The sequence below is a fragment of the Rhododendron vialii genome, chromosome 1a, assembly GCF_030253575.1.
Source record: "Rhododendron vialii isolate Sample 1 chromosome 1a, ASM3025357v1".
Classification (NCBI taxonomy): domain Eukaryota; kingdom Viridiplantae; phylum Streptophyta; class Magnoliopsida; order Ericales; family Ericaceae; genus Rhododendron; species Rhododendron vialii.
In genome coordinates this window covers 15,520,812-15,544,391 of record NC_080557.1, presented here as the reverse complement: position 1 = coordinate 15,544,391, position 23,580 = coordinate 15,520,812, and the positions used below count along the sequence as shown (strand labels likewise).

The 23,580-nt window shown below is 38.1% G+C and overlaps 2 protein-coding genes across 6 annotated transcripts in view; both read right to left on the bottom strand.

The window, feature by feature from the left end:
- LOC131306571 (bet1-like SNARE 1-1) overlaps positions 1-15,882 on the bottom strand; it is a 76,970-nt gene extending 61,088 nt beyond the window's left edge. Inside the window, exon 1 of the mRNA XM_058332901.1 lies at positions 15,873-15,882. The gene's annotated coding sequence lies outside the window, so the exon portion shown is untranslated. The remainder of the gene's footprint in view (positions 1-15,872) is intronic.
- On the bottom strand, positions 1,843-22,263 carry LOC131306514 (peroxisomal ATPase PEX1). Of its 5 annotated transcripts, none has more exons than XM_058332796.1 (17): positions 21,865-22,263; positions 20,616-20,789; positions 18,917-19,016; positions 17,915-18,409; positions 15,959-16,714; positions 11,978-12,069; positions 11,232-11,305; positions 10,885-11,107; positions 9,582-9,675; positions 9,278-9,432; positions 6,919-7,149; positions 5,487-5,687; positions 5,159-5,284; positions 5,021-5,082; positions 4,539-4,656; positions 2,099-2,386; positions 1,843-1,942 (listed from the first exon to the last, which is right to left on the bottom strand). In XM_058332796.1, the coding sequence occupies exons 1-17, from the start codon at positions 22,072-22,074 to the stop codon at positions 1,904-1,906; spliced, it is 3,438 nt and encodes a 1,145-aa protein (XP_058188779.1). In that variant the 5' UTR covers positions 22,075-22,263; the 3' UTR covers positions 1,843-1,903. The 5 variants fall into 5 exon arrangements, with proteins under 5 accessions (XP_058188779.1, XP_058188792.1, XP_058188783.1 ...); XM_058332809.1 differs by lacking the exon at positions 21,865-22,263 and adding an exon at positions 19,706-20,406 and having other exon boundaries at positions 20,616-20,732; XM_058332800.1 differs by lacking the exon at positions 20,616-20,789 and having other exon boundaries at positions 21,865-22,212.
- Positions 22,264-23,580: the final 1,317 nt, after the last annotated feature.

Genomic DNA, 23,580 nt, shown 5'->3' with positions numbered 1-23,580 from the left:
AAAATATTTATATTTATTGGATATTAAAGCATTCGGAAACCGCCCAAAGGGCAAAAAAGAAGAAACTATAATAGATCCCTAAAAACCCTCTATCCATATTGTTGTACATACAAAAGCGTTTAAATTCTTTTCACCTATTGGGGTTTCCACCACCCATTGTGGACCCCATCGTACATTTTTTATAGTAATCTAAATAATTCATCTTGAAGGGCACACAAAATAATATATTCACCAAAAAATCAACTTGATCAAACATCGATAGATACATCAAAAATTGAATTGTGGTTCATAAATTAGACAATCACAAACAATTTAACTTTAAACTTATTGACAACATCAGACCGTTCATTTTATAAACCAAAATTCAATTATCTATATATCTATCAATGTCCGATCAAACTAATTTTTTGAGTACTGAACATATACTACTCTCTTGGCCATGTTTGATAAGTTTATTAGGTCTTAGGATAGGATTACTAATGTTGTGGGTCAAGCAATCTATTGTTTGTTTGCATAAATGTGGAGGGGATTACTAATCACGTGGGATTGCCAATCCCACCATTGTGTAGGATTACTAATACCTTCTCCCACCAGGTATTAGCAAATCCTATCCCAAGCTCCCTGTCCAAAATTACTTCCTTACCCCACTTATCCCAAGCTCACGGTCATGGTTCGAGGGTATAAAAGAAAATTATGGTGGAATCCTATTCCATCCGGATCTAAACAAACATGATATTAACAATCCTATCATCTAATCTTGTGCAAAACAAACACCATAGGATGGTTTAACGACCTCACTATTATTCTCATTTCATTACGAATCCTATCATAATCTCATCTCATTATGAATCCCACCACATCCATCACAGTTATCAAACGAGACCTTAGCTTTACAAGATAAACTATTCACTGCAATAAACGCACGGTGGGCCCCACATATGGCGGTGGTTGAAACCTTTGAGTTTCCATCTAAGGTGGAGAGAATTTACTTTAAAAGACTTCAAATGAATAATATCTCCAACATCATGCCTCAAGTGGGCACACTACGTAAATGTACTCATGTGCAATTGAATGGAATTCAAACCTCACTGACTAAAATTAACAGAGTGACTTTCGCCGCCAAAAAAAAAAAGAACATGCCTAAGCCAACACCATGTTTGGTTTGCACAATAAAAATAAAACTACAACATTGGATACGTCCCTATGTATTCACAACATTAGTTTAGTTATTTTCCACAACCCCCACCCCCAATAAAACTACGGGTACACCCATTTGATGTGCTACGGATTGTGTGAGACCCATCTCCCAAGAGTGATAGAAGCCACTCAATTTATTTAAAATATTTTTTGAGGCTACTTGTAAAAAATCAGCTCAGTCGAATGTCAATAAGTGCTTGATCAATTTTTTGCTCAATTTAATGACAAGAAATTGAGCGAAGAAATCAAGCCCTAGCCCATATTTGACTGGGATGATTTTTTGTTGGAATCCCAAGAAAAATATTTTAAACAAATTGACCGACTCCGATCATTTGTGTGAGACCCCGAAATGGGTCAACACAACCCAGTGTACATTTGGTGTACAGTGTACACCAAATAGTGTACCCATAGTAGGACTCTATTTTCCCCTACTTATAGTCTAGTTATTCTGCTCCTTATAGAGCACGTCCTAATTTACTTACAATAATTATTTTGCCCCTATTATCGACGACGATGATACAAATGCTAAACCTAAAATGCACAGCCTCACCACCCGTCCCAAATCCACTTCTCATTGAAGTGGAGAAGCAAATACGAAATATGAATAGCCACTTCGCATGCCTGTGTATCTTCCTTCGACAGTTCAACTGCACAGCCCGGTCCCGTCCACTTCGTGATTAATGGGAAATTCGGCATAATCTCGGGATCAAGCTAGAGTCGCTCTTTTGCCTTTTACATCTCTTGACTGCAAAACAAGTTATTTGTTAGTCACGCCATGGAGCAATATTCGGAAAAGGAAAAAACTAAATCCAAGTAGATGCTGCATCAGACGCACATGTCAAAGGAGAGAGAGAGAGAGAGAGAGAGAGAGAGAGAGAGAGAGAGAGAGAGAGAGAGAGACCTGTGCACCAACGGATCTTTTCGAATCCAAGAACTGGTTGTAAATGCCATATAACCGATGCTTCTCTGCTTCTGACACCGATGGTCTTGCCTTGGATGCAACGGAATGCAAAAGGGTCTGTGTGATGACCACCGTCATTTTTCCAGGCTTGTAGCTCTCTGCACTGTCCAAAATGTCATGAACTGCAGCAAGCTGTGCATCTGAGAGAAGGGCCTGGAGGTCGGCCCCACTAAACCCTTCTGTAATACTAGCAATGGCGTCTAGATCAATGTCACTTGCAAATGGTAACTGCAAATTTTCAATCACCAAATTGGTTGCAAGTCTTCCAGAAAAGTTCCTCTACTTCTATATATCTGTATTTTACATTTTCCTCTCAAGTTTTTGCAGGGTTAGTGGTCCATATAGATGCTATACAATTACTATTACATACATGATCCGTTTGACAAATTTCCAAGTGCAAACAACTTATTATCAAGAATTGGTATGAAGAAGAATGTCAGAAGTTTCCACGTCCATGAATTTTGCTATATTGCAGGCAAGCTTACAGGTCATGTAAACATAATTGAAATAAAATGGCAATTTAGGACCAACTAGCAATAAAAGTGTGCGAGAATACTCATGCGTGAGGGAAAAAATTTATTCAACAGAAACAACTAGATTCAAGCATAACTATTTTCAAAGGGGTTGGCATGGCGGTAAAGGCCTAGGACTCAGCGATTTGCTCCCTCCTCGATCTCAGGTTTGAAACCTCCTATGTCCTAGATCTCAGGTTTGAAACCTGTGCGCTATCAACTCTAGTCGAGGTGCTATGATATTGGATGTTTATGGTCAAGGAAAGAATTATTTTGAGACGCATCATAGATGGGAGCCCACCTATGTTGCATGGATCTGTCATTTTGAACGAAGTATTTGTCTCAACACATGGGTGTGGGATACAAAACGGATATGGTCTAGCTTTTCTTTGTAGAAATATGAAGACGACGACGAAGAAATAATAATGATCAAAATAATAAGAGACACAAATTAATTATGACCCTTTAAAAGAATATGATCGGAATAATAAAATCTTCGTACCGACTCAAACAGATTCAAAATCGGAGCATTTATTTTTTTAGCCATTTTTTAATATAAAAACAGTATCAAAAATTAAATGCTCCAATTTTCTCGAAAAATTAATTGCTCCAATTTTCTATCCATTTGAACCATTGTGAAGATCTTATTGTTCTAATAATATTATTCTAAAGGGTCACAATTTAATTTCGTCACAAGATCCTAAATGAAAGCCATAGAAACAAAAAATTATTTATGATCCTTTAGGATAATATGATTAGAATAATAAGATCTCTGCACCGGTCCAAACGGATCGAAAATTGGAGCATTTAATTTTTTAATCATAATTTTATATATATATCTGTATATTAGTAAGCTTCTAATAAGGGCACGGTAAGGGCTTTCCCTTTTCTTCCCTTTTCCGACAAAATTTTGATGATCCGAGCCGCTCAATGTGTTCAGAACGTGATTTTAAGGGTACCCGCGAGAAACTAGCAAAAAAAAAGACCGGGAAGGGCTTCATTCGAGCAGTTTTTATTTGAACCGTTCGATAAAAAACAAACAAAAATTGCTCGGATGAAGCCTTTCCCGGTCATTTTTTTGGCCAATTTCTCGCGAGTATCCTTAAAATCACGTTCTGAAGACATTGAGCGGCTCGGATCATCGAAATTTGATCAGAAAATGGGATTGAGCGCCCTTACCTATATATATATATATATATATATAAACAGTATACAAAATTAAATATGGGATTTCTGTGAGAAAAGTTAACAGAAGTTAATTTTGGACAACATAGACCACAATTGAATAGTTGGAGGACTAAGTAAATGTTTTTAATAGTTTGAGGACTAAATAGAAAAATGGTGGATAGTTGGAGGGATATAAACGGAAAAAAAAAAAAAAAAAAACTGACCAAAAATGATGGCACGCCATTTTTCAATTACAGAAGTTACACTTCGTTGGTATGGAGGATCAAGTACTCAGGAAGAGCTTGCCCAACCTTCATTGATTTATCAGTAAAACAGTTGCAGAGCATATTTAAACCCTTTGTCTCCTGAATAAGTTGCAAGGCCCCCTTTTCAAGTGTTGCTTTAATGTGAAATAACCAAGCATGGAAAAAATATTTCTGTGGGGCAAGGTATTACATCACACGTGAACAAGAGTTCTTGTGTTTTTGCAAATCCACAAGCAGTGAACTAAAAGTTGGTGGGCACACGGCCTGGCACAGTTTTCTGCCTTAGTATGTTTTTACCAAGCAAGTAAATAATCGTAAACGCATTTATCCCAAAAGGAAACTATTCAAGTGAACCTCATTAAAGTAGATGAAGGGCGTTTAATACATCCCCAAGGAATACAATTTAGTAAATGATATAAAGAGAGATTAGCTAACCTTCCTAGAGAGAACTGTAAGAATATCCCTCCTCTCTTTTTCTGATGGGAAATCACAAAACAGAAGGCGATCCAGCCTACCAGGTCGCAATAGTGCAGCATCAAGTAAATCTGGTCGACTGTTAGGTTGAAAAATTAAGTGGTCAACTTTTACTGAGCAGGACAAAACTAAAGAAAATGATGCAGAAAAAAGCTTCAACAAAATTATGGAAGGGAAAATACAAGATTCAGTCAAACAGGAACAAGTTGAAATGATATAGTTGCATGACTCTTTGAAGTAGAACACTGTATTGATCTGCATATTTCGTAATGCAAATCAACAATCACTCTCTCCATAAAGTAACAGGATATTTTTACAACCGTATGGCATGCGATTCATTGACCTGTATATGCTACACCATTGACAAGGCTTTTCTCATGCAAAATTACTTTTAAGCAGAGATACAGCAATTCGAGACAACTTTATGAAAAACAAGAGCATACCTGGTGGCAGCAAAGACAAATACACCAGTCAAAACTTCAACACCATCTAATTCAGTCAGAAACTGGAAAAGAAGGATATTGTAATAAGCATGATTGATTTCATGAGAACATAAGTTAGTAGTAAGAGAAAAAACTAACTTGATTAACGACACGATCGGTCACTCCAGTATTGTCATGTCCTCTCTTTGGTGCGATGGAATCAAATTCATCGAAAAAGAGAAGGCACGGTGCTGCAGCAGCTGCTTTTGAGAAAATATCACGAACCTGAAACAATAAATGGGCATCATTGGGTGGACCATTCATCAAAGTAGCATCATCATATTATCAGTACGAAGTCCCTATGCTTCAACCATAAATGCACCTAACCATAATCAACTGAGAGGACTAAAATTTAGTCGCTATCAAACACACCAGAATGAAATGGGGGACAGATTGAAATTATATTAAGGCTTAATTTCCCACTTACAGCTTGCTCAGAAGCACCAATATATTTGTTCAGCAGCTCAGGACCTTTTATGGAGATAAATCGCAGAGAACAAGCAGAAGCAGCAGCACCAACAATATGTGTCTTGCCACAACCAGGAGGGCCGTATAAGAGAACATTTGACCGCAGCCTTAAGGGAGCTTTTGAAAAGACTTTTGGAAACTTTGAAGGTAACTCAATCATCTGAAATCGAGTCATTACAAAAATGGAAAACAATCCTATCGCCAATAAAACACAAGAAATATGGGAGACAACAACTGAATACGTGAAAGAGAGATGGTACAAGATAAACTAACATGACAAGTTCTCACACATTTGTAGTTCACGTAGCATTCAATACAAAAGAAAAATCCTTACAGATTACACGATTCATTGTTATGTAATATTTCCTGGATGATTATTTTGTCAGCATACCACTACTCGTACAAACTTTTGAATAGTGTGATCTTGAGAAAATGGTGAAGAAAACTGAAGCGCAGACCGACAATGGCTATCTTCAAATCAGTAAATAGCAACAACCTAATCCAAATTGACAATGGCATCAACTCGTATTCCTTTTACTATTTAAAACTACTCATTCAAGTCAGTCTCCATGACATAAGCCTCCTGGTTATGCTTCTAACCCATTTGAATAATGCATGTTACCATTTCATAGCAGCACTGGTGAAAAACATATTGATGCAGTTCTTAACAATGCATAACTCCCAAGTAAAAATTGACAAAACAGCACTTATACTTGTTATTAGAAGCCCCCTTCACTGAACCCAGTTAATGTGTGCACCTTCATGAGATACCAGACAAAATATGAAACATAAATATATGTTAACTGTGTTCATGTCATTATGGGATTCTCAAATTTACAGTTTGAGATCCAATTTAAAATACCACAATGTTTGATAACCATAAGCAACCAGCTGCCATGCTACTAAAGTTCAGACAAACGATATGCTACTAACAAATCTCAACAATAATGACACCCATCAACAAACAAAACAATCAACTTAAGAAACTACAGGCATGTTTTGTATAGTAGATTTTAGAGGCAATAGTGCTAAAGGATCTAGTTTTTTTTTTAATATGACGGAACACGAGGCCCTCGACAGAGTAGTTTAATGGAGAAAAGTGATTTGTGTAGCCGACCTCAATTGATTGAGACTTATGGCTCAGTTTGGTTTGGTTTATACTCAAAAACCAGCCAAAATGGGATATAAGTTCTCTAACCAACAAACCAAATTCGTTTAGCACGCCTGTGCCCATGAGAGCATATTATCCCCATTTCAAAGCTTAAAGGCTTAAATTTGGAATTCGCATCCCGTCAAGGAGGAATCCTCTTATTTTGATAGGAAGCAATTTAATTACTCTGTACAAATTTGATGATTGCACATTCGGCCTAAAATAATAGGACAAGATGTACCTCTTTGATGGCATTACTGATGTTAGTAAGACCACCAACATCCTCCCAACCAGCACGACTACCTTCAGGAGCAGACTTTGTAATGTCACGCATGGAAACTGGAACAAACCCTTGCATTGCATGCAGAAAGTCATCCCTAAGTAAAGTAGGCCTCTCATGCTCTTGAAAAGCAATATCACAAGACAAAAACCGAGAAACGCCAGCATGAACAGCCCTATCAGCCAAAATTTCCTGCAACAGAGAGGTGCTATGATGATATCTCTTTTTGTATAATTTAGACCACAGCCAAAAGCAGAAGACCCTGTTCGCAAGCAGTCAATTGCTAATCTAATCTTGAGCAATCAGAAAATACATCCATGCACAAAAATCAATAATCCATGCGACTCTAACACACTTTCCGTAATAGTGAAAACGGTGCATCATGTGTAGGGGGGCCTGGTTCTGCAGCAAAACGTCTATTTAGCTCCTCGGTTCTTGGAGGTATAGGGGGGTCATTATTTCAGTTGTATTCTGAGAGCAACCACTTTGTGCATATATTGCCAAAGGTTAGGTCTGTCTCCAACCCTCCCCCACCCATACCCCCAATATTGGGGACTAGCTGGGTTCTGTAATTGTTTGTTTGTGGTGCATCATGTGTAGAAGGACAAATGAGTTGCAAGACCACTTAGTTAATCATAGCCCAGATGCCTTGACGTTATGGTCAGCTTTTTCAATTGCTTACTATTTTTTTTTTGGAAGACTTTTGAGGTTGGATACAACAAGAAAGCAAAGGTTGTCGGATTGTGTTTTGAGCTGTATCATTTTGGGTCATTTGGTTGGAGCACAGGGTACAAGTTTTTCATGATAAATTTGAGAATACTGAGTCCTTGTGGATTAGAGTGTGATATTGGTTTCATTGGTTTCGGTATCTTCACCTTTTAGGGAATACCTCTTTTTCAGATAAATCGACACTGGTGAGTGGTGTGTTGATTAGCAGCTTTGCAGATGTGTTTTTATCTTTGCTTTAGTGGACCATCTTTGGTACTCTTTTTTCTTCTTTGTTATTATATACTTCTGTTGCCCATCAAAAATAACCACGACATAGATAAGTCCATCAGCTAAAGTACCACTCCAAGTCTCCAAATGATTATGCAAAGCTGTTGGTTGTGATTGCGTCATTGCAACATGCGAGCACGATGAGAAAAATGACTAAATAGCAATCTCAGACCAGAGTCACAAGAGTAACTACGTCTCAAGTTTTTACTGCAAACCCAAACATTAAAGAATCAAAAGCACATTCTTGGTGGATTTATAGATGTGAGTATATATACAAGCACAACGGAAGTGTTCAAAATAGCCCCTAACAATTAAAGAGAACCGATATCTGTGTCACTCCCTCTGCTATCTGTTGTAATGTATCCATGCAGTAAAAAGATAATTTTGTGTGTGGTGGGGAAGTGTTGTGTGTGGAGGGGGGATGAAACCAAATAACACTAGAATGAAGTGATGAATTCAATATTGGATATTAACCAAATCAATTGTAATGGAAAGAGATGAGAAAAGATGAACTCAAGGTTAGCAAGGTAATCATTGCAGCTATAGGAGGTCAAGTACGACAACAACAACAACACAACAAAACCCATCTAGTCCCCAATCATTGGGGGTATGGGCGGGGGATGATTGGAGACAGACCTAACCTTTGGCAATATATGCACAAAGTGGCTGCTCTCAGAATACCACTAAAACAGTGGCCCCCCTAAACCTCCAAGAACTGAGGAGCTACAAGGACGTTTTGTTGTAAAATTGGTACTAAAATTCATCCATGGTTATTATGACAGGACAATGGAAATTTTCTGCACATCTGTGACATAAATATCCTCTCGATACTTGCAATAATTACAGAGTAGGTGGGTCAAAAATAGAATCAGTACTCACTACTAAATAGTAGGACTGTGACTGTCTCCACCTTAAAGTATTCTTGCAACCAACATGTTGTCTCACAGACTGATCCACCAGGAGCTCAGAATTTTTTTTGCAGTACTTGTGTTACTTTGATTTTTTCTAGACAAAATCAAGTTTTGGAACTTCCATATCCCTAACACAATGCATCAAGGTGCAAGTTTCTAGATCTAAATTTTATTTGGTCAATGCTGCCACAAAAAATACTCTACCACTATGAAAAGTAGTCGATGAAAGCTTGTATACAAATATCGTATTTAAGAAATAGTAATTTTTTCCGGATTGAGCATGAAAGGAAGTCACGAAAATATCAAGTATATAAGTTAAAACCAAGTAACCGATTGCAAAGTTGATTTTGCAATAAATAAAAAAAATGAAGAATGATGCAAATAGACAAGAAACTTAGAAATTATCCAAATACCAGGTCATATGCATCATATCCGTCACATTTGGAAGCTACATCTAACAAGATGTCATCAGAACACTGTAAGGAACGTTTCTGGATTTCATTTTTCAATATAGCACCACGTTCTGAGGCAGCAGGAGCAGGCAGTTGAATATGAAAGTCAAACCTTCCTGACTCAAATTGGAGAAAAAAAAATATAGGGTTAGAATATGAAACATTAAAACCAGAAGATAAAAGAGAGAGCCAGTCTCTGACTGCATATCAATTGTCTGCTACCTAGTAGAAAATGGGACCTATCTAGAGGGAGAAGCTGACTTACCAGAAGAGCTTAATGCTTGTGGCATACTAGTGAGTGATTGGACAGAAGCTATGAATGCAATGGGGCCAATACCACAGGAGTTTCTCCACTTTTCCTGCTCAAAGCGCAGGGAAATTGTACAAGTTAAAAGGCTAATACCTTCAACAATGATTAACACTGGTTAATTAAACCTAAACACAATTCACTACTCAAAATAACCACAGAAGCGTTTTTAACCCAACACAAGCACAAGAAAATAAGCTGGAGTCCATTGCTACTTCTCACTTCTGCAAGCAAAGACTAAATGAGTGACTCACTACGGTATAACTGTCCGACCTTTTGCACCCTCACGAACCAGGTGTTTCATGATTGACTTGATAAGTTTGTAATGATCACTGCGATTCCATATAATGGTTAGAGAGCTAGAACTTAGAGGAGCAAGTTGACCACTTGAGGTTGGTGTTCCAGAAGCAGAGAAGCTACAGGTGAATCAGTACTACATAATGGTTGAGAACTGCTATTTACAAGTCTGTATTAAGATTCTAAGGCACAACATCGAGCGTGGAGAGAATTGGATGGATAAGGGCAAGGTGAAGTCCCAAGAAGCATAGACACTTCTAGATTGTGAGAACCCACTTTGGTGGGAGAGTCCCACATCGCCCAATAATGGGAAAATGATATGATATATATTAAAACGCGTCAAGCTACTGTACAACTTGAGGTTAACCTTTTGAGCCACGTGGTTAGGCGAAAGGTAAAGCAGGTCAGCTGGCGCGGGTCGTGGCAATAGGTAGTGTCTGCTATGCGTTGGAGACCATGACAAATTTTTTTTGGCACCAAACATGTTTCAATTATCTTTTTTGCACTGATTACAAAATGAATTTCCAGTTTGTAGAAAATAGAAATTCTCATGAAAACCAATTACTTAACAGTTAACACGTTATCCAACGGAGACCATAGTAGATTTTTTTGTTTTTTCATTTCTGAGCACTTTGATTATTGTCCCTCAAAGGTCTAAATTTTGTTCAAGAGAAATTTAAGATACTCAAAACCACAACTTATATGTTAATACTTTGATTCACAGGTAGCTGAATAAAGATCCAGTATCGTTTATCAGTTTTGATTCATCTAGAAAATCCCAAACTCTAGCCCTGATATTCCAACTGGTCTAGCTTGTTCCATACTAATTAAGAAATTAAGTTCAACTTCCACTCATGCCTGCAGTCACAAAACAGATAAACAAAAATGTAGAATAAAGGCACATTTTTGTTCTTTTTTGCCATCTTGAAAATGTGGACAGAGTGAGTCACAACATATATCTTACCGCATATTCATCCATAATGTCTGCAAGGAACTGTGTCAGTTCAACACTGGAAGACGAAGGTTGAGACCCTTCCAAGTCAGCGGAAGAAGACATTATGCTATCAAGATCATCAAAAATGACAACAGAAGGTGCATGATCCAATGCTTCACATAAAAAGGCAGAAAGTGTTTGACGAATAGTTGACGACTTCTCCAACGCCAATTTAGAACAACGTACAAAAACTCTGAAATAACCAATATTCATTAGGGTGCTACAGTTTCTTGATCACGACTCAAACAAGTCACTAATTTCAACATCTGTGTCCACCAAAAACTGACAATCTTTGAATGCATAGTAGAATAGCTTACATGTGAGCCAAGATGTCCTCAAGTTCTTGAACTGATTTTGCAACAGCTGTGGCCAATAATGTTTTCCCCGAACCCTAAAACGCAAAGAAACACACCAATAAGAATAACTAAGAAACAGTTTTCACCAAGGCATGTTAACAGTTTTGGAGCCGCAGCCGCACCATCAATGTGTAATGTTAATACCTCTAGAAAATAAATTTGCTTCTCAACATCAACATCAAATACAAGATTCACAACTGTAATTCCACTTTCTCCAAGATAATTGAAAAGAGTTGTGCAGATCGAAGAAGAATAAACCAATAATTGCATAGTATATGCGTGTTTGAAGAACCAGCTTTTGGAACCTCTATTCCAGTCCATGAATTCTATAGGGTAACTTAATTAGGGGTCCCATTAAATGGATATGCTTGTAAAAAAGTCCTATTTTAATGTTTGTTGTTATTCCGTCCTTCAATACATAAACCCAACAGTACCCTTACTGACTACTAGAATTCAATTAGTTCAAACATTTCCTGCAATATTTTATTTCCTATAATCAGGCAATTTAAAATCTTTCTCTTGTCTCTCTCTTTTCTATACTTCTATCTCTCTCTAAGAAACGAGCATTAAAACCAAAGCTTATGTGTAAGAAAAATGTAAAGCAGATTAGTATACTAGAATTTCCATGGTAGATACATGGGTGAAGATGCGACCAGTTAACAGAATCACCAAATTTAGAAAACTGGGATTTGAAGAAATGAACTCACCGGAGGACCATGTATCAGAACATGTCCAGGAAAAGGAAGATTATAACTACTCAAGAACATCCCTGCTGCAGAAGACAATAGCACAGTCAACCCTGCAGGCAGAATAGAGTGTGTTAGAAACTTAGAGAGATCCAAGCTTCATCAGAGAGTAGGATAATGGGCTTACAGAAATCATACAAGTAAAACATAATACTTCCACCCAAAAGATCACTTGTATAATTGTCATCTTAAGGACTGAGTTGAAAAATAAGGTAACGGGTCCTTTAGACGGCCACAGGAATTCAAATAATGAAAGCACTTTGTATGGCGAAGGACGATACACAAACCTGAAAGATACTAGTCAGAGAACACTACAATATGACATTGAAACCGATACAAACCAAGCTCGTCACATCATATTAGCCAATTAGAAGTATAAGTTTCAACTATGATTCAAGGATACGGATACGGACACGGACACGGGAATTCTAAAAAATGGGGACACAGACACTGCAGGGGACACGCCACGTGTATATTTATTTATTTATATAAATAATTTAAGTTTGACACCCAGAAATTTTTTTAAAATTACAATTTGGCCCCAAAATTTTTAAAAAATTACAGTTTGGCCCCTGCCGTGTCCCCATCAGTGTCCCCCCGTGTCCCCGTAAAAAATTTAAATTAAATTATGGGACACGCATGGCGTGTCCCCGTGTCCGACACTGCGATACTTCAACCTCTAGAGGTGTCGGTGCTTCATACTGTTTCAAGCACTAGCATCTTAAAAAAGTGTCAAGATGCAAACCCCAAAGAAACCACATGAAAGGAGATCAGTTAAGTCTGATCAATCAAAAAGAACAAGGATTGGAAATTGATTCTCCTTATTTCAGATACACCTTCCAAGCATCAAGATATTTACAGGAACTAAGCAGCAAAACTTACAACTGACTTCCAAATAATGAAAAAAAAAAAAGGGTAGTCCAAGAAAGATCTTAGAACCCAGACCAGCAGCCTTCACAACTAGAAAAGCATATCCTAGATTGCTGGTTCACCTCATTTTGCAAATTATGCAAAGAAACCTGCAAGTTTGAAATTGACTAGCAGTCTCTCCTTTTTCTCCTGGCACCAGTCCACATTGAAGGTATATATATGCACTAGCATTATTTACAGGTATATAAGCACTAGCATTATTTACAAGTATACTATACATTAGAATCTCAGGGAAGTTTTAAGTTTTCATCTTGCTCGTATTATTTTCAATTCCTATCCCAATACTTTTCTAGGCTTATCTTACTTCTATGCTCTCGCAACATTCAGAGCAAAACAAACTATGGCATTACGCTCTAGTGTTAACAATCCAATACAGTCTGTGATACCTCGAATTTGACTTGAAAGCAGATTTAAGCTGTGATTCACTTGTTTTTCAGTAAGCATAGTGTTGACAAAGTCAGATTGCCTAATTTCATTGATGCAAGTACTCGATTCAGTAAATGTTGTTCTAGACCATTTCTTTGCTAATATTTGATATGGTAATATCAATCATTTCCTTGGGAATAATTAATTGCATCACCGTAGCTTTGTTAAGGAAGAACCACCATGTGGCATGTCCACTCCAAATACATCTCATATTCTAGTTTCAATTTTCCTCGAGAATTCCTTCCTCCTTTAAAAGAAGTCATACCCACCCCTTCTGTATCAATGATGTTTTGACTCGCTATGAAGCACTACACATCTAAGTGGTCATGTGTGCTAGCACGCATGGGACATGCCACATGGCAGTCCATGTTATTTGTTGATCTTTTCACAAGGGACACGCCTGGGAATCTGGGAAATGTCGGGAACATGCTCGGGGGCACCAGAGGGACTTGAAAGGGGTTAGTTTTCAATTTTTAAAACATATTTCGGGGGGCCAAATAATTATATTTTTTCGTACTTGTCTTGTGCTCTTTCGGTTTGTCATTTTTTACCCTCTGTTAATCATCTTGAATTACCATTGGTGTTGAATTTCCACTATTTTTTCATTGTTCGTGGATACAGTAACACAAGGAATAACGAATAAGATACATAAATGTATTATTTGGCCATATGCCACCGTATCTGTTTCCTGAGTTTCTGACATTCACGTGTCTGTATGCATGTTTGAGTCCCTCTCCATGCTCAAAAGGTCACTAGTGTACAAATAAAGCAGCAAAATTAAATACTTCTTAGCTCGTACTCAAAATAAATGCCTATACCATTCAAGAGCTTCTCTCCTTTTTTATTCTCATTTACTTGAAAGTTTAACCTCATTCGAAGATTATATCCTCTCTTATATCTTCTAAACAACTACAACCAAAAAGCAACATGTTTCCTGCAAGAAATCCTTATAAAGGTTAGACCGCGTATAATATTCTGAAGTTACAGGTCTACAGATGTTGCTTCTGGTGGATTCTCGTCACTACTCGTAACAATGATATGCAAAAATGGGATTTTCACAACATAGCCTTTGATTGCATAATGAAAATGCAAGATCATGTGACATCATTGGAAGCAGTGTAACGAAGCATAACGGAGCAATGAAAAGATGACAACACATCAAATTCTACAAGATAAGTTTCAGATCTGTCGAAAAGACATCGGAGGTGTAGACTAGAAAGATGCACTAAAAGTTACATGACAAAGTGTCTGCCTCAATGGACATTTCAAACTTTAAAACTTTTGTAGACAAGGGAATGAGCATACGAAGCAGGGAAACGGAACACTAAACACAGATACCAGATGATGTGGACATGTCATCACTGCAATTTTCAGAAGATTAGGACACCATATTATTTCAACACTACACTCCAATCACATTTATATTGTGTACACCAATAAAGTAAAAGACTTTTTTAATAAGAGAAAAATTAACACAAGGTTCTAATATATACCTAAAAGACTAAATTACCAAACTAATTGTAAGTTTTAGGCTTTTAAATACCCAAAATCAAAAGGCTTAAAGGAGGAATTAACAGCTACAAATCCACATTAATCTTGATTCCATAGTAGGCACCTCAGCCATTCTCCTCAAACTTTTGATGAACTTTGCATTTCTAGCAGATGACTAGGTGTTCCCAAAGTATTTGAAGAGTGTCCAGCTAAACATCTAAAATCTAGAAAAATAAATACATTTGGATGCATATCTGGAGTGTCAGAGCAAGTCTGAGGGTAAAACACAAAGATCTTCAAAAACAAGAACAAAAGTTATCTCATTAGCCTGCTATAGTGTTGTTTAGTGGAAGTCTATGCACGTCGTTGGAGTCCACGTACCGGAGTCGGACACTTTTCGGACACCGACACTCTTTAGACACATGTCTGATACTCATCTGAAGTGTCTTATTTTTTTCTCAACATGTTTGGTGTGGACACTCAGGGGACACTCTAAAAAAATACTCCGGACACTCACAAGACACGTTGGGGGTGTTAAACGAAATAGTTAAGACTCTTGTTAAAGCCTAGAAAGGTCCTTTCTCTTTGTGCGACTATTGACGATAAGGGCACATAGATAATGAAATGCTTTTTGTTGGAATACTTTGTGAATGATGTTGATGATAAATCAGATTTAAGGTATCTATGGTGTTACATTTAGAATAACAGCCTTTTGTATTCATACAATTGGATATAAATATTATCTATGTTATTCATGTATTCAATCAAATGTTATTTTTGTGTTCATATATCGGTGTTATGTCCACATCATGGTGCGTGTTTGTGTGGATGCCGCATAGGAGCAAGTCTATTCTTACATACTGGTTTCATTCACTAAATCCTGTTGTTTTCAAAATGGATTCAGGGAATTCAAGAATGTTTCTGTTTTTGAATTAATAAATTTTTTTCACCACATAGGAAACTAGGATATGCCCTTGCACCAAAGCCAAAAAAAAAGAAAGAAACAGCGTTGGTCCCCCAAGGACCAAGATCACTACCATTTGGGTTGGTTAGAAGTCAGAACACTAGAAACAGTTGTTAAGGAGAAATACCTACTGTTGATAACATCAGAAACAGCTGTTCCCATCCACCTGAAGGAAGAAATATTCGAGCTAAAGAATTTGTCACGGGTTCTTTCTTTCACAGAATAAAAATATATAGGGTCACGAAAATCCAGTTTTCCGAGCAACAATTCTGACCATTTTTGGTTATTGTCCCCCATCTTTCCTTCACCAAATGCAAGTTCATATGCATAAAGCTTGTCACCAAGAAGAGGTTCCTCAGCAGCAGACAGAACATAGAGGATGTCAATCCATTTTTCTCCATTATTGTTTGCTATTCCAAGAGAAACATTTGATGGTGCATGCACCTTTCCATATTTTGCACTTATGTAGTCCTTCACAACAAAGTGCAGCAAACTTTTATTTCCTAAAACCAATGAATTAACTTCCACTCCTGCATATGAAGCAATGGCATGACGTTGAGCAGAATAACATGCATACAAAAGACTATGCAATCCCTTTTTAATGGTGGAGATACTAACAGCCTCTTCATCCTCATTAATAGGCAATCCATTGGAAAGCGCCAACAAAACTCTATCATGTGCAAACCAATCAATTACACCAATGCCAGCTTCTGAGTTTGCCTTGAGCAGTACATCGTTAGTCTTATGATTCATTTGGCTTCCAATAGTTTCTAGACCCTCGTTCTCATGATCCTTGTAGAGGCGAGGCGCCTTCAATTGGCAAGGAGAAAGTGAAAGTAAAGGAACTTCTTTCTTCAAGTTAATATCGCATCTCTTTACATATACCCCTGCAAGCATAAGAACATCCTTATGTCAAAAAAGTTCATTCAAAGCTCGTAGAAGGCGGAAAAAAAAGAGTAAAAACTATGATAACTATATTCCTCAGTATTGCACAAAATCATTCCCCCTTTTCTTCTCAAAGACGGGATTTTATCAAGTACTCGTCGGGATGCTTCCATGTACAGCAGTAAAAACAGTGCTATGCCCAAAGAGAGATGGAGATTCAGAAACCATTCTTTCTTGTTAAAAGAAATATGACCCAATCCTCCAAAAAAATAGCCACTAGTTGAAAGAGTTCAGAGCATAATTAAGGAGTTCAATGTCATAAAAGTTTAGAAGTATATTACATCGTAATTAAAAACAATTCACTTCTTAAGGGCTGATAAATGAACAAAGCTACTCGTGTTCACTCGCAAAAATCTGCTCGAGGTCGGTTTTGTTACATACACAAGCCAAGCCTGACCCCATTTTTTTAAGTTTGTCAACTTTTCCGAACAAGCTTGAACAAGGCACTGCTCAGCTAGTTCGGCTCATTGAGCAACCCTACTTCTAAAGAAAAAAACAACACAGCAAAGAATATTCTAAGTTCAAACACAGGGATGGCATTTATTTCCTACAGAGATTGGAATATATTATAGTAATCCACAGTTTAATAAATGGCAGTGCGGGTAAAATTAAGTCAACAATTACAAGAAGAACAAATTTCGCAACCAGTGGAGGTTGTACGATACAAGTAAACCTGCCATGCTTCTGCTGAGAAGTCACCCATGTTACTTGCAGTGAAAAACAAAAGCACATGCCACCCATTCAAAACATCAGGTCATGTTAAAATCTCCTTCGACGGTATCAAGTTTCTACTTCCAAAGTCAATTCATCACTTAGTTCTGAAAATGGGAAGGAATCTATCTTTTCATAAAAAGTAAAAATTCTCCATTATCGAGTTAACATTTTTAAGACAAACAACTCCAAGGCAAGCAGCATAATTTTCGGTCACTTGTTCAATGTAGTTCCCTGGTGCTCATGGTGGTGGTTGACCGAAGGAATCCACCAAAGCCAGAACTTCACCGACAGAAAACACCCAGGGATAATCATATGAAAAGAAGTTACATTTTCAATCAGCCCTAATAAAACAATGCAACTAGAAGAAACAATAAAGGTAAAACTTAAATAGCACAAACATTACTTGGCTCCTGGAAGGAGTAACGTACATGAGTGTACGCTGGCTCTCAAATACAGACGGAGAGACTTAGAAAGCATTGCATGTCCTTTAGCCACGGACTCAGAGATCAAAAGATGAACAACTGCCTCACGGAAGTCCTTTTTGTCAGTCACAATTCCACCACTAACTTGTTTCACTGGTAAGCTGTTTTTTGTTTCACGATTATCAGTTTCAAGATTCTTGAAGCTCTCTTTTGATGGTATTCTAGGCACTATAACTACAAGCTGAGAAGCATCAAGTGAACTGGTTTTTGCTGTTTCTGGATGAATAAAGATGACAGAAGTGAGCACCACCCCCATCTCAACACCATTGACCTCACACTTGTGAACGAATCGACCATCTGGATCCTGGACGCGCAGCAGTGCCTTTCCAAAAGAATGCTCCTTAGTTGAAGATTGCATGGAGGAATCTTCAAGAGGGTCACCGCTTCTTTTTATTCGTCTCTTTGGTGCAACAGCAACTTCAGTTCCCGGCACAAGTTGCACTGTAAAAATATCAAAACTCAGGCATAGTTTATAATGGATTATCCATCCTCTTTCAAGTCCTCTTCACAAAATCATTTAAACAACCGCAACATCACAAAAAATAATGACTCCTCTCGACTCAAAAGAATCCAAGCCCTAACAAAAAGATCACCTTGACAATACGTAGATCAACACAAAGGAAGCTGAGGAGCAATGCAATATACATGGTGCTTAACTGGTTAACTGCCCAGGTTCCAACTTCTCGTCCAATTTGTTCAGGTCACAAGTGTGTGACCTCTATGACACGTTAGACTTGTATTCATCTGACCTGAATCCTGGTCTTTTGGGGTCGCTTAAAGCTACCGCATACACCATATATGAAACCAATAGCTTCCATTCATTTACCGCATAAACATACCCGTATTTAAAATCAGTTTTGATGAGTACTTTAACATTACATGACATTATCACCCAACACATGATCAGGAGTGGATACAGAAAGCGTCCAATAGCAGATATTCTCTTACCTGTAGGATTCTTAGGAAAGGTTGAAACAACAAGAAACGTAATGGTAGTTTGACCATGCAACCACAAAGGAAATCTCATAGCTTCATGAACAATCCCAACCTGCATGTTGCAACAGTTGGCTTTTAAAGGAGAATCTTTGACAAATAGTGATCATATCACCAAAACAATATTACGGTTCAGAAGGATAATGAAGCAAAAGAAGCCACTTAATGTACCAACAAAATAAGGTACCCCTCTGTCCCATGTTGTTTGGCCTTTTTCGAAAGTCGTGCCATTATAAGGACTAGGATAAAACACTTGCTTGCAAAAATTTTGGAATATTTTGCACCAAGCAAAAGCTGATACAAAAAATCCACCAAAGAATGCAGGGAGAAAAGAAAAAAGCCAACCAACGCAGAACATGCAAGAAGGCAACCACTTTTCCAAATATAAAATCAATACAATAAACAGCCCAAGCCTTTCAACAAATATCATGCTCCTCAACCACCTTAAGCAACGCGTCCTAAAAAAAAAAAACTAGCAGCCCCACACCCTCCCCATGATACCTAATCTACTGCTCTTTTTCTGTGATACCTAATCTACCCCTTGCTCCAAGAAGCACATTCCTGATCATGGGCATCATTCACTCCAACGATAATTTCCTAGTTCCTACCACTGCACAATCGACCAATAGGTGGCAGACACAATTCCCAGCCCACATGCATTGCAGCACCATTACATCATAACGCTACACCTCAATATATTGACTCTACGAATAGACTCTGTAGAAGATCACGCAGAAAAGCGACCTTAGTAGCATTCTTGACCTCCAGAGCCCCTTCCAATGAGAAGAACTTCATTTCCCAATAAGCTTTCATTAGAATACGACCCTGCATTTCTAGACCCATTGCACTCAATAGCATCCTCAGTTAAATAGAATAAGCCGAAAGAATACCAAAGCCTCAACGAAGTCCACTTCCCATCCTTCACTCTCCTAAAACGTGGTTCCATAACACATGTTCCTATAGCCGCATCTCTACGACATACCCCAACTAACAAGACAACTTCTATCTTCTTGGTTCCTATAGCAAAATTTTCAGGAGATCATAAACTAAATTAGCATAGCAGGAGCCAATCAAATGTAGCATACCAGGAGCCAATCAAATAGTTGTCTTATTAGTTGGGGAACTTGGGGCATGTTGGTGAGCCGAGGTATAGGAAGGTGCATTAGTCAAGGCACTTATACCCCACTCCACACTTTTTTAGTCAAGGTTCCAAAGGTGAAGGTACTATATGCAGGATAAAAAAAAGAGGTACTTTATGCATCATTCTAGAATTGAACATTCTTATTCAATTGGTAGAGATCAATCCTTCTTCATTAACAACTCTCTGAAATTGCAAAATACTCTTACATTAGGTCCCCATTTGCAGACTGATTCTGTACTACTCACCAACCCTACCCTAGCAGATCATTTCTCCTAGCTGTGGAATTCAAACTTTATCTCTTCGCCTGCAAAAGCATTTGAGATTTGCAGGTCATAGTTTAGTAATTTTATGAAAGGTACACGTGCACAAGAGTTGCCCTCCCTCCCTCCCTCTCATCATCCAAGGTAAAAACTGGAGATTTCAACAGATCGTGAAGCCTATTTAAACAAAGAACAAAATGAAGTCCAGCTAAAGCACAAAAATAAGAAAATTCCCTGAATATTAATTTATAACCTGCTTCAGAATAGCTTCTTCTGCATACTCTGAATTAAGCTCCAAAATTTCCCAATCATCTTCAGTATAGGGTTCTATCGTGACCAGAGTAGCCTTTGGCAGATTAGCAACAGCTCGTACTTGAACAGTAGTATGATCTAGCAGACTAATGCACTCTGCATAATGTTGAGCAATCTACATTGACAGTTAAAGAAAGGAAAAGAATTAGCAACTATCAAGTAAAATGCATGGCAGCATCATACCCATGACGCTGTCACTGCTTATGATTGCCACATTAAGGCAAAGGACAGCCTCAAGTGTAGAGTTGCAGCCGTCACCTGGTCCCTGGCTGCCCATGGCCTTCTTTTCCAGGCAGCAACTAGTTTTTAGAGATTTAAACATGTCCTTTTCAGGCTTTTACTTTCCCAGTCCTATTATTCATGAAAATAACTTAGAATCCCCCTCCCAGTTTTTCAGTACTGGCTAACGGGAAGGGACAAAAAGGAATCCCCCCCCCCCCAGGAAAAAAAAATTAAATTAAATAAATTCATCCACGACACACTACAAGTATTGGGTGGGTTTACTAAAATGGACCCATCGAGTTTACTGGAAAGGCATGTAAAAAGAATCTTCAGGTCCATCTCCTTTTCGTTTGCAATTTGAGGTCAATCAAGTTTTTCGCTTACTACTTAGCGGTCAATCTAGTGAATTCGACATCGGTTTTCCTTCTACTTTGTTGAAATTGGGGATGAACTGAGTTGCTACTAAACTATATTTGATTAGGGCTGTGTTCGTTTGTTAGAAATCATTCAAGGTCGGTTCATAACATAAACGAAACAAGCTTAAATATTTGAAACTCATTTCAAACCAAGCTCAAACAAGCTACAACAGCTCGTTCGGCAAATTTCAAGCTACTCAAGTTCGGCCAATTAAAGCCCGTTTGAGATCAGCTCGTCTCATAAACGAGCTAAGCTAGAAAATCTTTCGAAGCTTTTTAATTTTTTAAACCAAGGTACTGCTTGGCTCGTTTATCACCCCCAAACTTAATGTAATTCTCAATTTCGCCAGAAGAACACGTCGTGAACACTCCTGTCGACCGAAATTTATGGAGTTCCCACTACTTAAAAATACAATCAACTACAACAAATTACAATGTTACGAACAAGTAATTGCCAAATATAGACCACTTCGCAGATAATTAGCATGATAGCCACAATAAATGTCGGGGGGAAAAAAACACAGGAGATGCAAAAAGGAGCAAAAGCAAAACCTCAATTGCGGATGAAGAAGAAGCGGAGCCGGTCCAGGCGACGTGCCAGAGGTGGTCGGCGGCGAGGGAGCGGAGCTCGAGAGCGAGAAATGAGGGGAGAGAAGTCGAAGAGGAGAGAGAGCGAGTCTGCTGTAGGGCTTGGATGAGAAGAAGCGGGAGGGAGACGAAGCAGCTGTCTAGTCCTCCCACTAACCTCACCTCAAACCTCATCGCGTTCTTCCAACGGGTTTATGAAACCTAAACCCCAGCTCTCCGCAATCGACTGTAATACGTATGAGAGAGAGAGAGAGAGAGAGAGAGAGAGAGAGAGAGAGAAGTAGGGAGCTTTGGGAATCGTGTTGGCTACAGAGCGTGACGAGATTTTGGCTCCACTCGGGGTGCGCAATGTTCAATCCAATCCTATGGCGCTGGGAATCGTGTTTTTGAGCCCTGCCTATATACCACGTTGCGTTGAACCCATTTTGAGGTCACACAAATATTTCGAGCGACAGACCAAAAATATAAATATTCCGAGCAACGGACCCAAAAACTAAAGCATGAATCAAGCACTTATTAATATTCGTCTCAATTGATTTTTTACGGGAGTCCTTTATGAAATACTCTGAACAACTCGAGAGGCTTGAAATATTTGTATGAAACTTCAAAATGAATCTCATACAAGGTGATGTACAATTATTGTACCCATAGCAATTTCATTTTTGTTTGAGGAGAGCTAATGGACTTCAGGTGATTATGGTCCTGCAAGTGACATACTTCTCATGCTTGTTGCACGGTGAACTGTTGCTGCTCGGGTTGGTTTGGTTTTAAAATTAAATTGTTTGTCGTGGCTTGACATTTGTTTCCTTCACATGCGATTGTGAGTGTTGTTTGGTTCGGTTGCAGTTTAGAGGTGATTTGGACAATTCATATATTAACAAATTGTCCAAGTCGACGCAAAATTGGGCTATATACAACCTTAAGTAAAGGGGCGTCAATTACCTTAACATCTTCTAGTTCTTCATTTTTTCCTCTATTTCTCTATTTTGAAGAAAATCAATATTCCAACCTTATTCTATTTCCCCATCTATTTTAAAGGATAAAATTTGATACTCCATGTATAGAATATGAGAAAAAGATATAGAGGAACCTCCAAAAACACTTTTTGAATATGAAATGAAAAACGGAGTATTAGATTTGCATTGAGAGTGAATAATGATCGGGAAAAAGGTGAGGAAAATTTTGAAATAGAGATGAATATAGAGATATAATAAAGGTTTGTAATTAGAGTTTTATGAATAGTAAGCTCCCTATATCCACTTTTTATTATAAAAAAAAATTAATTTCCTCCTCAAAAATGGATAATTAGAAGATGATCGGCTGTCGATGCTTTTATGGCTTTTCAAACTTTTGCCAATTCCGTTTGTTATTCGCCGATGGAAGATACCGTCGAAGATCCTATCGCTGCCAACGCCGACAGCTCCCAGGCTCTCTAGCATGCTTCACATTGCGAAGGAGGGATAGAGACAGCAATACCGATTTCATAGCCAACTCCTATGCCGATGCCAACGGTTCTGTACTCCAATCATCTTTTGTTCTTCGTCCTTCAGCAATTATCTTTTCTGCCATGCTTCTATTATTTTCTAGCATTGACAGAAATCATAAAGCACATTGAAACCCCAAAATCAAACTTCCCTGTTTTTTGAAGTAAATAATAACACTCAAACAAGAAAAACTCCC

Coding starts and splice junctions, on each gene's coding strand:
- LOC131306514 (XM_058332796.1), bottom strand. CDS start 22,074: ATGAGGTTTGAGGTGAGGTTAGTGGGAGGACTAGACAGCTGCTTCGTC. Junction 12,070..15,958: donor TGTTTCTGATGTTATCAACA/GTAGGTATTTCT, acceptor TTCTGCCTGCAG/GGTTGACTGTGCTATTGTCT. Junction 11,108..11,231: donor GAGGACATCTTGGCTCACAT/GTAAGCTATTCT, acceptor TGGTTATTTCAG/AGTTTTTGTACGTTGTTCTA.